General features: G+C 34.7%; 1 protein-coding gene across 1 annotated transcript in view; it reads left to right on the top strand.

Annotated features, from left to right (window-relative positions):
• Window positions 1-17,022, top strand: part of LOC120635952 (gamma-aminobutyric acid receptor subunit beta-like) — an 89,382-nt gene that overhangs the window by 53,299 nt on the left and 19,061 nt on the right. Inside the window, exon 3 of the mRNA XM_039907158.1 lies at window positions 16,172-16,239. Within this exon, the coding sequence (XP_039763092.1) occupies window positions 16,172-16,239 (68 nt within the window). The remainder of the gene's footprint in view (window positions 1-16,171; window positions 16,240-17,022) is intronic.

Here is a 17,022-nt window from a genome sequence, read left to right as displayed (position 1 = left end):
CCTACCACCTGAAAACTGTTTATATATGAAAGCACCTATTCTAAACTCCGAAATAAAATCTGCATTATCCGAGATTAACGTTAAGGGGGATGTTTATAGTGAACAAAAGCAAAATCAAATGTCAAGCTGTATCTCTGCCATCGGCAAAGCACTGAACTTGATCTTAGCTCAAAAAGAAAGTTCTCAAGAAGTTATAAAAACTTTGAGTGACACCGGGCGATTGCTATGCGACACTCACTACAGAGAATCCCTCCCTAGACGCTTTGCAATTGTCAACTGTATTAGCAAACTAAAAAGAGACTTAATTAAAAATACAAAAATAGATAACTATTTGTTTGGTTCAAATTTGTCTGAACACTTAAAGTCATCAAAAGCTATATCAACTTCCGCATCAGAGTTGAGATTTAACAGCGCTAAAACGAATCAGCTTCGCTCACAACCGATCTACTCTGCTCGCAACCCGGTTAATTTAAACGCACGGGGGGCACTGCGAGGACCAGCTGCCGAGACGCGAGTGTACCCGGGCCAGCATCGGCACCCGCAGCCGCCGCGCGACTACCGACGTGCGCCGCCTCCGCCGACGACTCACCGCTCGAGATACTACGCGTCAAGTCGCCGACGCTAATTCCTTCACAACAGGTACACAACGCAGTGACGTATAAACCTACAGCCGACAGACTTATTATTTTAATATTCAGTATTTTCTGTCTGAATGGTTGCAGATCACGAATGATAATACTATTTTGTCCTGGATTAAAGGTTATAAAATTCCCTTCCATAGTGCTCCTTATCAAATAGATAAAGTCAAAAGTAGGTCATATTCTCCCGCAGTAGACTATGGATGGGTTTATACAAAAATGTTTGAAAGAGAAAATTTTTTAGCCCTCAACTATTCTAATAATTATAACAAGTATGTAACCTTATCTGAACATTTAAAAGATGATTTCATATGGTGGAGAGATCACATAGACTCTGCCTGTAGTTCATTTCAAATCGAAGACTATTCGATTACAGTGTATAGCGATGCATCTCGTTCAGGATGGGGTGCAGCCTGTAATGATGAGACAGCTCATGGAAACTGGGATAATTCACAATTATCACTGCACATTAATACTCTTTAACTACTTGCAGCCTTTTAAAGCCTCAAAATCTTTGCGTCACAACTTAGTAATTGCAATGTTTTGATGAGGATCGATAATACCACAGCTATTGCGTATATTAATAAAATGCGTGGAATACAGTTTACACATCTGAACAAAATAGCACGTGACATATGGCAATGGTGCGAGAAACTCAATTTACATATATTCGCATCTTATATTCAATCTAATAGGAACATAGTCGCAGATTTTGAATCTCGTCGAACATTTAATTTAGATACTGAATGGGAACTAGCTGATTACGCGTTTAGTCAGATAAAAAAAAATATTTTGGTACCCCTAAATTTGATTTATTTGCCAGTAACCAAAATCACAAATGTTAGAGGTACGCCTCATGGAAATTAGATCCAAATTCTGAAATTATTGACGCATTTACTTTCAAATGGGAAAACATAAAGTTTTATGCCTTTCCACCGTTTAGCTTAATTTCTAAAGTTTTACACAAAATTAAATGCGACAAGACAAAGATCATTGTTGTTGTACCATACTGGCCCGCTCAACCGTGGTATCCGATATGGACTAATCTGCTGGTTTCGGCAGTTCTATATTTTCAACCTAATAAAAATTTGCTTATCTGCCCTTTCAGGGAGCATCACCCTCTACATGTGGATCTGACCCTGATGGCCGCGAAATTATCAGGCAGTCGCTACTGAAACGTGGAGTTCCCATCATATCACTAGAAATTGTAATGGCCTCTTTCTCTAGTAAAACACTAAATCAATATAATTCATATTTAAAATCATGGTGGCTATATTGCATTAGCGTCTGCCCAAAGAATGCAGACATTCAGTCTAATAAAAATTCAAAATATTTCATTTGAAGAAGATAAAATTAAAATTAAAATAGATGATCTGATAAAAACATCAAAGCCAAATGCTTTCCAACCATTAGTTGTATTACCATATATAAGAGAAAACCCAAAAATTTGTCCAGCACTGTGCCTTAAAATGTATCTAGATAGAACTTATGCTCTACGTCTACAAGAAGATTTTCTTTTTATCAGTTATCAAAAACCACATAAAAAGATAGGCACCCAAGCTTTATCACATTGGGTTAAATCAATTCTGCAAAAAAGTGGTATTGATATAACCCTATACGTTATAGCTTAGGCAGGCGTTAATCTAGAAATAATTAGGAAAGCAGCAGGCTGGACTAAAGACTCAAATGTTTTCTTAAAGTACTATAATAAAGATCTAGTAACAACAGATCAAACTGACTATGTAGATGCATTATTTTAATGCCGAAATTATTATTATGTTTGTATTGAGGTAACGCGTCTACCATTTCTTTTATAGCAAAAAAAAAAAACCATACATCTTTGATAAGTTTTCTTAAGCTACCTCTTTTGTTTATACGTCAATTAATTGAGAGCAAAAAATAAATAAATAAAATATAAATATATTACGACAATACACACATCGCCATCTAGCCCCAAAGTAAGCGTAGCTTGTGTTATGGGTACTAAGGTGACTGATGAATATTTTTATGAATAACATACATAAATACTTATAATATACATATAAACACCCAGACACTGAAAAACATTCATATTCATTACACAAACATTTTCCAGTTGTGGGAATCGAACCCACGGCCTTGGACTCAGAAAGCAGGGTCGCTGCCCACTGCGCCAATCGGCCGTCAAAAATGATGAAATGATTTGATGCTTGCTCTAATGTTGTATTTTTTCGATGCTCTAAACATCTGCATGTAAATAGTAATCATCTTCGGGAGAGATGCGAAGTATAATTAAGAATCAAACGAACTTACCTTGTGATGTTTGATATCTAATTATACGAGCGTTTTGACCGAAGATCATTACAGACCCACCCACCTCTTATATATCCCTAGATCAATCGAAAAAATAGGGCTCTGAAAAATGACTGTCCACCCGATTCAATATGGCGGGGTGCATAGTGGTGGGAGATAGGTAATAAGTTAGAATAAGTCAAATTTCCAACTAATTTATCGATATAAAAATATTAAATAACTTTAAATGTGTGATTAAGACAGCATTAAATTGCATACTGCTGCATGTAAATAGTAATCATCTTCGGTCAAAACGCTCGTATAATTAGATATCAAACATCACCAGGTTAGTTCGTTTGATTCTTAATTATGATCTTTTTTTTTTATTCGTTAATAAGCACGAGCCAGTTTAACTTAAGCGTCTTTTTATTCCATTTAAATTTGATATACCTAGATAGCATAATGTGTTCAGAAGATTACTTAGTGCAAAAATGCAGTAGTATAAGTACCACAAATCCATACTGATATTATAAAAGTGTGTCTGTTGGTTTCTTTAGTACTAACGCCCCTTAAAAAAAAAGCTTTTGTTACTATTTCTTGCCTTTACAGTATTTCTGTTATACAGATGGATTTCCATCTACAAAAAAATATTGGATACTTTTGTTACGGAAAAGCAATTTTTTAGAAACAAATTTGTCCCATATGGGGTAGTGCAATATAATCTCAAATTCACAATTTCCGTTCCTGACACTCTTATACAACGTGTAAATATAATACTTTACAGGCTTTAGAGGTACATTTTGTACTGTCTCTGAGATTTATCTGTGAAACCGAAAACCTAATGGTTTTGGAGTAAACCACTGCCATAGTTTTTACTGAAAGAAATCAGATACGGCTCTAACATCACATGCAAAATTAAAATCATGAGACCCCTGTCACTTTATTAGGTACACGTCGCGTAGCGAAGGTAGTAGGTACCTACGCGCGTTTGATTTCCGTAATGTAATGGATAAACTTAAAAAGAAATCAACCTAGAGAAAGCTAGATTTTCATCGAGATCACATTGGTAATATATCACCCTGAAATAAAGGTATTTGTTAAGCCATCTATAGGAAAAAGAGCTAGTAGCATAACATTATCTGTGAAAAATTCAATTTTCTAACTATGACATATCATGAGATACAACCTGGTAACCGACAGAAAAGACAGGCATACGGAAAGACAGCGGAGTCTTACGGAACATGAAAAACTGAGAAGCCATATAACTATCTCAAAATATGAGCAACATTTTTTTTTTTTTAATTCTTTATTTATTCGGGACTTTTCTTAACAATAAGAATGTCAGCCCCATCGTTCCCTTTACAAAAATGATACTTCCTTTCTCTTATCTTAACATTAAATCTAATAGCATTCTGGCTACCTCTGAATAAGGTGCCGCCAGGATACTTTGCCAAATCCCCACATCATGAAGATTTATTTTAAATTTACATATTAATTGGTCCCTCATTGGCCTATTCCGAACACACTCCCCTAACAAATGCAAGACATCTTCGTCTATATTAAAAATTTCACACTTAGGTGAACTGACCCTTTTCATAAGATATCCATATTTGTTTAGAGGAACATGTCCAGCACGCAGTCTCAATGCCATCACAACTTGTTGGCGCTTCAATCTTACCTCGCAGAACCACGGGACACGAGAAGGCTCGCATTGTATGCTCTTATACCAGATACCTTTACTTTTTGACCGTTCGTCAAAATACACTTTCCAATTTTTGCAACATTCCTTTTTGAATTGTGTTAAAATTTCGCAATAGTTTGGTTTAACCTCAATATAATCTCCTTCGGACAATGCTCTTTTAGCCAATGTGCGAAGGAATCCACTGCATTTTTAAATCAATTCCTTTACACTGTACGGAATTTATTACCCTCAATATTTTATACGCTACTGATATACCCCTTGTTCCTCGAACACAACCCATTATATAAAGAATAGCACTTTTGCTATCTGAATAAATTACAATATTTCTATCTGTAACATTTACAGCATAGGAAATTGCTAAAAATATAGCAGTGAGCTCAGCAGTCATAATAGAAACGTTACTATTAATCTTTAACATTTTCCCTATGTTACAGTTTGGATCATAAAAGGAACACCCAACATTTAATTTATCTTTAGAACCGTCCGTGTATAACGAATACCATCCAGTATATTTACCTCGAACTTCCCGTATTGTTTCCTGTCTTAGTATACTTATATCAGACTTTTTTTTTTGAATATTTCATACAATCTAAATTGCTTTTACCTACATTACTTATACCAATACTAGAGACCCACGTATTCAAACAAAACATATCCAAAGAATTCGAGGACATTATATTCTCGTCCTTCGTTTTTAAATATGTTTCTGGTAGCCAGGGTTTCTTTTTGTTACACCAGTAACTATTATCAATTAGTAAACTAAGATCTTAGATACATTGAATGGTTTTGCTATCAGACCAAGACTGACATTTTAAACAATATTTTGTTGCAAGATAAGTCCTCCTTATAATTAACGGCAGTATACAAAGATCACTTTCCATCACGTGTATGGGGGTTGATCTTATGTATCCTCCAATGATCCTCATAGACTGGTTTTGAATATTATCTAACTACTTATACAAGTGGGTATTAGCACTGTTACTATACAGAAAGGAGCCATAATCTATCCTACTTCTTCTTAATGTCAAATATAGTCTACGTAAATGCAAGGGATGTATCCCCCATCCAGACCCTGCCAGAACTTTAAGAACCTGTAAAAAATTTCCGGCTTTTGCACATATTTCATTAATATGTTTCCCCCAGCGAAGTAACCTATCCAACCAAATACCCAAATATCTAAAACTATCAACTAACTCTAGATTTAAATTATTTATATTAACATTAACACAGTCATGTCTTTTATGCCCTCTACTGAAAATACATAATTTTGACTTAGTACTAGAGATCTCTAATCCCAATTTGTTCAATATAGTAATTAATGATTCTACTGCAGTTTGTAACTCTACTACACTATCTTGGATTTTCTTACAACTAGCATACATAACAATATCATCAGCATATTGACTCAAAAAACGTTTTTAATTGACTGACAGATCTCCAGAGTGGCTACATTAAATAAAAGAGGTGAGAGCACTTATTTGTCCATCGCTCAAAATAGGAATCATCTACATCGCTTTTAATTTTTAAGTGTCTTTCATTCAGAAATGCCCATAAGTATTTACATATTAGAGACCCAACTCCTAACTTATCCAAAATGTTAACCAGACTTTCAGTTAAAACATTGTTGTAAGCTCCCTCTATATCCACGAAGCAAGCAATAGTTTCTACATTTTTAGTAAATCCGATTTGTACATGAGTAATGAACCGAGCTAGATTATTCATACATGATTGAGCTTTTCTAAAACCTATTGTGCTCGAGGAGAAAGCGCGATTTCTTTCAAGAAACCATTCGAGTCTCTTACTTATCATGTTGTGAAAAGTTTAAGCAATACATGACATCAATGATATAGGTCTTAATTTAAAATAAGCACTGCTTCCACCTAGTTTAGGAATGGCTAATATTTGAATATCTCTCTATTGACTTGGCACATAACTTGAGTTTAATATTAAATTGAATATTTTTAAAAGATATATTTTTGTCACATGTGGCAAGTTTAACAACATTGAGTAAGATACTTCATCAACTCCAGGTGTACTATTCTTTGCTTTTAAAATATTATCCAGTTCATGAATTGTTAAGTTCGACTCTAAGACTTCGTTTTTAGATGTAAATGCGGGTTCGATTGAAGATACAAAGTCAGGTGTTAAAGTCGGTAATAACTCTTGTTTTTTCTCATTCGATATACACTTTTTAGCTCTTCTTACCCCTTTTACCCATTGCATCTTACTCCAAACCTCAGTCATAGATAGACTTTCGTCTAAACTATCACAAAATTCATGCCAATCCTTTGATTCTGCTTGCTTTATCAGAAGCCGTGCCTCAAATACCTTCTGTTCTAATATAGTTAGAGTAGAGACGCACATCTGACACCGCACGGATCAAACGTGTACCTGCTTATAAGTAACCTAACCTACACTTGAATACATAGCTGACTAGTCTTCTGGAAGTGGCATATGTGCGCATTTATATACCATTACTAAATGTCTGAAGAAAATATGGAAACTCCTAGACAAGAAAATATAATTAAAAGGCACCGGGATACCCAGCACCAAGATTTGAAGGATGAAATCAAAGATATAATCAAAAGTCTCAAAGAATATATGGAGGATAAACTCGACTCGATAAGGCAAGACATAAAAGAATGCAACAGCAAGATGCTTAGTCAAATCATGGATAGATTAACGATAGCTGGAAAATTGAATAACACCTATGGTGACACTATCAAGAAACTAGATGAGCGAATTACAAAAATCGAAGATGGGCAGATGAAGACTATTCAACGGCTAGAGGAAAAAATTGAAGAACTTATGCGTTTAAAAAGAATGAAGTCTGTAGAAATTAAAAACATTCCGTTCAAGGAGGGGGAAAAATTAGACGAGCCAATTAAAATGCTGTGCAAGGTGGTAGGATTAGATGACATTCAGATCCGCTCAGCCTACCGGGTGACTAACAGAAAAAAGGAAAGCAGCATCGTCATCGTCAAGTTCTTTCGTTGTGATGATAGAAGCCAATCCGGGGTGCAAACTAAATGCAGAACACCTGGGTTTTAAAGGAGACAATAGCATTATATATGTAAGTGATTATTTGAATCCACATGCAAAAAATGTTTTCTTTCATTCACGAGCATTTGCCAAATCCCATCAATACCAATTCTGTTGGATAAAAGACGGTAAAGTTTATCTTCAGAAAGACCCTAACCACAAGGCTTTTTTTATCAACAACATTAATGTTCTTGATACCCTTCTGTTTAGATAATGACTATATGATACTTTTTTTATTGCATTATTTTTGTTTTTACTACAATTTATCTTTATTTTTCTCGACAATGACACACATAACTTCTATACTGCTAATTACTCTATCAAATTAATATCATGCATACGTATGAATAAGTGTTCTCAATACCCCAAAATATCGAATGTTACTCTATACCGATTACCCAATCACCCTCTTCAACCATATTATAAATTTTGTTGTGTAAGGTACGTACGTTACGTACCTTCTAAATATAAAATATTCAGAAATGACAAACTTTACGGATTTAGCTTGCGATATTGATTCAATCAATATTGCAAATACTTACTTGGTTGAAGAGGCTGAAATGTGTGCTAATCTATTGAATCAAATGACTGTTATTACACAAAATATAAGGAGTATTCATAAAAATATTGACAACTTTTGCATTTTCAAAGAATTGTGACATATGACATTGATGTTCTTATAATGACCGAATGTTGGTTATCTAAAGACACGAACGGGACTGATATTCCCAATATAAACGGTTATCAGAAATACTTTACAACATCAAATTTTAATCAAAATGATGGAGTGGTGATATATTAAAACCAACATAAGTCCCATTCGTGTTTATAAACCCCCAATTCAAGAAGCAAACTGTCTGGCAATTCAGATTTATGCTAATTTAACATTAATTGGAGTCTACAGACCTTGCGCATTTAAAAAGTTGACAATTTTGTTAATTCCCTCGACCAATTTTTAAAACAAATTAAAAATCACAGTGATAAAATTAGCGCTGGAGACATAAATATTAATATTGTTCCTCCTGAAGATACTTGCTCTTCTACTGATTATCTAAATATATCCGCTACACATGGCCTGCTAGCCGCACATAACCATCCTACACGTTTTGACACTTGTTTAGACCATATATTACTCAAAACAAACTTACAGTTCAAACCGTTGATTTTGGTATGTAAAACTGATATCACAGACCATGACACTGTTATTTTAAAACTCAAATTGGATAAAAACATTCAAACACAAAATACCATTACTAGAACCTCTAAAAAAATAGATTATGATAGTGTTAATATCAAATGAATGGAGAAAGATAGGGAACTACAAATCACATACAAAAACTATAGGAATGCGTGTAATAATTTACTGAAATCATTGAAACGTAAATATTACAGAGAGCTCTTAAAAAAATACCACAAAAATTTCAGGCACACGTTGAATACTATAAAAGACATTTGTCGATTTACAAACTCAAAAGAAGAAACAACGGCACTTCTCACTGTAAAAAATCTTCCACAGGATTCTTTCTGTCAATGCTGTTAACTCTTATTTTTCGAATGTGGGTTCTGAATTGGCTAATGACATTCTCATAAAGTATAACCTTGAATATAAATTATTAACAAAGACCATAGCTAGCCAAACAAACACTTACTATTCATTATCCCTCCCACTTACTGATGAGTATGAAATACGTAAAATAATAACCTCTCTTGATGATAACGTTGCTGCAAGTTGGGATAGCATCCCAGTGAAAGTAATAAAGAAGGCAACTTTGATGGGGATCTGTGCAGTATTTGATAACAGGTATACTTTTTTCTGCAGCTAGATTAAGTTGTTTATAGAACCAATCATAAATTTCCTGAACGTTATATGATTTAAGAGGAAAATTATGAGCAACATTAACGCACATTAAATTAAAAGGTAATTTAAGTTATTATTAGGCATGACATTTTTATATCAAGAAAACCTTACGTGAATAACTTATAGTAAATAAGCTACTTAAGAAAACTGAAATAGTGGTACAACGCGTACAGAATGCATGTTTTAAAAACTGCTACTTTTTTACACGTTACACTGATAATAACAATTAACAATCATAGAATTTTCAAAATAGAAATGGCGTAGATTATATCTAGCTTTTATATAGAGTAAATAATACCTTATAACTTATACTAATATATAAAGCCGAAGAGTTTGTTTGTGTTTTCGTCTAGTATAAAATAAATATATAAATCAAACACATCGCAATCTAGCTCCAAAGTAAGCCTAGCTTGTGTCATGGATATTAAGATGACTACAAATTATTTATTTGAATACAAGCGCCTTTCCAAGCCTTTTCTCGTGAGACAGGTGCTTCCAAAACCCGCAGACACGAAGAACCTCAACACCTAGTTCCAAAAGTTATTTGGCAAGGCTATTTGAATTGATTATTCAATCATCAATATAAAGAGAGACATCTTTAAGAAATGCTCCAGACTTGAATCCACTAAGAAGTTACAAAGTCACGAGAGCGTTTTACAATTCAATAGGCATATACCTTTTTGTTATTTTTTCCAACCTAAAAGCATTGATTACGAACAAGCAGTTTTTACGAACTCTCTACGAAAACAAAACTGCCAACATCCGGCTCGAAGAGCAATAGTGCTCAACTAGACTACTGTGTCTAGAAAAAAATATGAGGTCATCAATCAATGGTAATTTATAAGAACAGCTTTGGTTTTTTTTAACCTATTGTAATTTACAACTCGACTTTGGTATTATTAGACCCGGAACAGCCAAGGCAGATTGGCATTCTTCAATAATTCTGCCTTACGTTTACCCAGGGTTTTTTCTTCACAAAGTGAACAACCGATGTCAAGATTTGTCTAACGTTATTGGTCTTTTTAAATTTATCGTCATGTTCAATAAAATCAGCGAGCTCAGTTTATTTAAATAACAAAAGACAGCATAGCATGTTCACTCTCTGCACATTAGCGAAGCACACCCTAGTTAATACGCAGAAGTTTTACGCTGAGGAGGAGAAGCGGCGTGACGACGATCAATATTCGTAAATCGCTTACAATAACCTTTTGCGCATTGCGTAAAAAATATATGCCGTGAAGTGTAATTATTTGGTACGTGATTGCATGAAAATCAAAATGGTAAAATAAGTACCACTACATCACTCTGTATCAATTAATCAGATACCGTGTCAACAATGACTCTATAGTTCAGCCGATGAAATAATGCGTTTTTGACAGATCGTGATTGAATGTAGTTTTGTAGTGACGTAACTTTACGATAAAAATATAGTTATTATTTACACTTAATCACCCAATATGGTAGTACGCTTATAAATTACTTTTAATAATTTTTGCAGACGATTTAGGTTTACAGTAAACTGTACAAATCACTAAAATACCAACAATCATTATACTAACATTGCATGGTTACGAAAGTACGTCTCCATAGATAGAAACCTAAATGATGCACTTATGTTTTGTTTGTATTATTATTACTTAGATATTATTAATTGCAATCCTACCCAAAAGCGTAAAAAATTTTTTTTTTGCAAAAAACGGACTGACTTTGTTATACAACTAAAAAGCAAGAAATAAATATTTCCTACAAAATTTTTAAGTCGGTGCCAAGTAAAATGTAGAAACTACTGGTACTGACCTTGCTTCTATATAAAAAGGTATACGAAGTATATGTTCATACATACCGATGTCCATACATATTTTTTGTCAATTTTTTTGTTCCCCTCATCATTAGCCCATAATCCGCGAGTTATGGGCCAAAACTTTTTAAAACTGATCTCGAAAACCCAAGTATGCTGTGAACACAAAAGTGTTTACCGTTAAAGTAGTACCTACTTAGTTACCCACGTAGGTAACTGTTGCTTAAACGTCTTCCATAACGACAAAGTTGCCCAAAGCGGAGTACAGCGCGTCGCTCATCCAAACCACAGAAAATATACTTTAGCATAAAGTTTATATTTACTGTGTCTATATATGGATGCGGCCGAAAATAGTTATATATTTAAAAAATTGAAAATATTATAGTCGTAAAAAAGTAAAAGGCCCGTTTTGACATTTGTCATCGCGACGTAACTAGTTATGGAACCATAAGACTCGATACTCACGATAAATCAATTCAAGTTTGTATCAGTACTTGATTGATATGATTATGTATTGTAAAGTGTTCGTTCGTTCAAAGTATTCCTTTAACTTCACAACCAATTCGCGTGACTGGCTGTTGATTATACGTCCACTTTTCAACATGTTGAAACAGAGTTCGTACTATATAACAACAAACACAAAAATCGAGTCAAATCACTATGTTTAAATCAATGTCCAAAGTAGAAGAGCCAAAGTTAACGTAATAGTAAACAATATATATCAAATTTAAACGAGCCCACAGTCAACTTTACAAGATGGGGAACGAAAAACTGCGCAGTGCGCGCGGGGACGATTCAGTCATGTGCCGCTTGGTCAGATACATCAACTCAGACTTATTATTTAGAACCCAGTGTCGTCAATTCAAAATTTTATATTTTATATTCATTATTTGCAGTAAAGATTACTGCAAAGAATGAGCTATATTTAATTTCGATATTCAGTAAAAAAAATGGTTACAACTCAAGAATAAAAAAAAAAAAAGACTGAGAACGTAACTGTTTTCGAAACGTTTCGCAACAATTATAAATTGCATGCTACTATAAAGTAAGCGCAAAAAGAATACTCGCGATATATTCTTTCATATTATTTAACGTCCAAAAAAAAAAATACGTATTTTTTAAAACACTGTATGTAATCGATTTTTATTTTATTGTTTCTTTCAGTTTTGTTCCGAGTTACATTCTATGGTCTTGCACAAATGTCAAAACGGGCCTATTAAATTTTTAAGACTATAACAAGCATAATCGTACTGCGTTTTTTAGGTTTTCTGGCATTGATACTCTAGTGATGGCGAGAGTCAAATTTTGCGCTAAAGGCTCCATTATCTATTATTTTCACTAATTTCGTAAAATCGAGAGAGCTGGTTTCTTGGCAAGCGTTTCCGAATTTTCCTTCATAACAAGCCGTACCGTATGTGTACCGTCATTTAGATGGTACACATATGGTTCTAATAGTTTAGCGAAGTTGGCCCATAAACAGGCGATAAATGTCACCAAAGGTCTCCCTGTTCCGCCTTGAGAAATTAGCGAAATATTAGTGATGAACGAGATAGATGCGCCGTATTTATTGTGAAGCTACGCAGTAGGGTCATTCCAAGACGTAAAATATGGATTGACCCCTTTATACAATACTGCTACCTCTCCTTACAGTATAAGAAGATCTCCGAAGACATGCTTTACTTACTTACATACTTTTTATTAGTACTTTCTTTTTAAACTTTTAGGGCCTCCATGAGGCGTCTTAGATACGATTGTGAATTTTCCTAACATCGTTAGCGTCTAAAAACGTCTCGACCAACTGATTGATCGTTGGCATCAGTTTGAGTGTGCGCGAACTAAACCAAATTTCGTCACTGTTGTGTTGTTGGATTCTCTCTTTATAATCAACTCCAAATATTCATTTATATAATATAACTAGTGGTCCCTCGCGACTTCGTCTGCGTATAAGTCAACCTTAAAAGATAGATATATGCTGTCGCGGACTATTGCCCAGAACTTCGAAAGGTAACACCTTTGTGATACATGATCTTATGGAAACGTTTACGTAGCTGAAGCAGTCAGACCCGTATTTCCTGAGATTATCGGGTTCAAGGATCAGTATTCATTTTACTACTTTGGAACCAATGTGAAGGCTATTCAAATTTAATAACGAAAGTACTAACAGTGAAATGTTATCAAAAGAAAATTAGACGATGTCACAAACCAAAATGTGACGTTTTTAGACTAAACGGTGGGTATCTTTATTCTTAAGTATGTATCTAAGCCGAGTGATCTTATCAGAATCGATTTTGTCCCATTAAGTTTTTATTTTTGATCGTATAATAAAATTGTCATAAAAATCCTATAAATTAAAGTGCCAGTGTATAGCAGCTTAGTATATTAGCACTTTATACTGGTAACTAAAAACCGGTAAAATAATAATAAAAATAAATATCAGAAAAAGTCTCATTTTTCAGATTTGATTATGCTTATTATTTAAACTATAATAGTAAATAGACCTGCCTCTAAGGTTTTTCCTATTCACTATTATTGATATTTTCATTTTCAACTCTTATTTTTTTCTTTACTATATCGCGGTGTTATATCAAGATTTCTGAAGTGTCTAATGAATCACTTTATACACGATATTAGCGTTCCCCGTGACTTTGTCTGCGTAAAACTTCTCTGATAAGTTTCCGATAAACATTCTTTCTATATTCTACACAATATTACGACTGGGATGCGATGCTGTCCAGGACAGTAGAACAGCGTCGCCCGGCTTCCATCTTCAAAAATTGGGCTATCAAACGCAGCGAAGATTTTTGAAGTCGTTTTTTTTCCTAAATTTGATGTTACGAAATAAATAAATTTAAAATTTTAATGTGTAACTTCCAGCGCATACTAATAAATAATCTTCCATCCCCTATTTAACCTCCTTAGGGGTTATAATTAAAAAAGTTATATAGGCTGCAGTCTTTCTCAATAAATGGGCTATAGAAATAAAAAAAAAACAAAGCTTCATTACTAGTATCTAGAATACAGCCATAATCTATGGATGCTATGAGAGAATTACTAGAGTTCACACGGCATTGAGAACAATAAGAAGAACTCTCAGGCATGCCTGAAATATAACAAACATCAATCCCGCGTGGACTGACATCAGTATTATTTTATAACTAGCTATTGCCCACGTTCTTTGTCCGCGGTTATAAAGGTTTCTAAAAATCCCGTGGTAATGTTACACTCCATCCTTTTAACTAGTTCTTTGCCAAAAATCAACTTGGTCGGTTGCTTGGTTAGAGCGAAAGAGGAGGAGAAACAAACAATAAGAGGTAACAGTTAAGTTGCCATGCCGTGTGGGTAATAAAATTATTTTACCGCGACGAGAAACAAACTTTTTTTTTCATTATGTATAAAAACTATCTGTGAAAAATTATCTAAGCGATGGTGAGATTGGCATCAAATCATCAAATCAATGTGTATTTTTGGAAGTTAGACGGACCGGACGAAGTTTGAGTTATACCATATAGAGAGTCAGAGATATATAGAGACGTTAAAAAATATCATAAAGAGAAATATTCAGGTTTTATAGTTCTGTGCTTAAAGATAATTAATATTTATTTTTATTTGCAACATAGATTCTGTGCGTGCATTCATAACAAAGGCTTTTTAAATACCATGGGGTTCTATTTTTAAATAGCTAATAGATTTCATCAATATAGGTATAGTTTTTTAAAAATCTAGAAAAAGTATCCAAATCAAATTAAAAAAAATATATTAAGTTAACTGTATCACAATAAACTTATCCTATGTCCTTCATCCACATAAGATAAGTATATATAACTCAGTGCCAATTAATCAAGATCAGTATAAAAGTATAACCGAACATAAGTAACAAACAGCCACACTTTATAATATTAGTACTTTTGGAATATGGACGTTAGAATTTTTTCCAAGCTGAACACATACCAATTTACTATATTAAACATAAAATACTTACAACAAAAATAAACTAGGTACTATGAAAATAGATAAATAACAAGAATATACACACACACACACACACACACACACACACACACACACACACACACACACACACACACGCACTTTACTATTTTTTTTCTTTTAAGTAACAATTAAAGCTACATAATAGTAATGTCTTAATTTCAATCTGTCTATGTTTGTTCCGGGGGCGAGAGCTGGTTATCCTTAACACAGATAAAATATAGCTAGGGTAGCCAGTTCGTCAACTCATTATATGTGCAATTTTGATGAAAGAAATAAACGATATTATTATTATTATTATTATTTTAATTATTATTATTAGTAAGAATATGCTATGCCGTAAAAGTGGTTAATTATGGTACCCAAACGCTGGCGGTGTAGCCTTTTTGTAATTCCAAACCAGTCGTTGGTTTTAGTGATGCAGTCTAAGATGATAGCGTGCTAAGCAGTTAGAGTATGGCAGTTATTTTAAATCCGTACTGTTAATGGGTTTTCACGCGGCATGTACCGGAGTGCCAAATCGCTGAGAGGTACGTCTTTGTTGGGAGGGTAACTCACTGCCTCCCAACAGACCAGATCATACTCGTAAAATCAGAAAGTATAAATTCCCTACTTGACCTACCGGATTGAGCCCGGGACCTCCCACCTATAACTCCCATCATCAGGGGACAGGGGTTAACAATGCGCAAGGGAGGTCGAAATACGCATCATCATTTAGGACACGCAATTAATAAATTATGCTTTAACATGGCATTTTGAAAGCTTATTATAACGCAAAAGACACTAGGATACAGAATATACTACCGTTCGTAGAAACTTAAAAAAAACGGGTATTTATGACCGTGCCGGTAGATGAATCCCATGTGAAATTTCAGGACCGCCGGTGGACGTGGGTGTCACCATGTATGTGCTGTCAATCAGCTCGTTATCTGAAGTGAAAATGGTATTTAAGAGAGTAATATTTAAGTAGATGGTCATTAGAGAAGAGCTATCCTTAGGGTAAGATCACCTTCGCTCGAACCATTTATCACGTTCGATCGGGGGGATCGGGCGTCCCATTAACGTCAGGTCCTCTGGTTTCGTTTTCACGGCGCGATGCGCGCGCGCGACTCACAATTGGGCTTGTTTGCAGGTCCGCCAGTGGAGGTGGGCGTCACCATGTATGTGCTCTCTATCGGCTCCGTCTCCGAAGTGCTCATGGTACTCGCTACTGTCAACTCACGCTTGTCTCGGTCGCTCCGGCTGTGGCCGCCGCCCCAGATACGAGGCTGCGAGCATGCGTATTGGAGCTGACAGCTCGGCAGGCGATACACCACTTTTTTAGTATCATACAAATTTTTACGTTGGAAAACGGAATATCGGGAACATAGAACCCTATAGAAATGATTACTTCTCGCAAATAAAAATCACTGACATTGTGATAGCTAAAACAACTGTAATCGCTCCAAACACGTAAGAAATAAAACAATATTATTTTAAGAGTGGAAGTTAATACAAGCATTAAGCCCTTCGCACACCATTTCGGCTCGACGCGGATTCGACGCCGACTCGACACCAACTCCACTCAAATTAGAGCACGGTAAAGAAAGGTTTATGTTGTGCGGCATAAAGTAAGTTGTTTTAAAAACTGAAAATTAATAACGAATAGTGGATGACGCGTTGCCCACTCGTCGTACTCTTCTAAGCACCAAGCAGGCTTACTACTCTTTGGAAACGCGTTGTGAAC

Source organism: Pararge aegeria, chromosome W (genome assembly GCF_905163445.1).
Source record: "Pararge aegeria chromosome W, ilParAegt1.1, whole genome shotgun sequence".
NCBI lineage: Eukaryota > Metazoa > Arthropoda > Insecta > Lepidoptera > Nymphalidae > Pararge > Pararge aegeria.
Note: the sequence above shows the minus strand (reverse complement) of the source record. Positions and strands in the feature narration are given on the sequence as shown.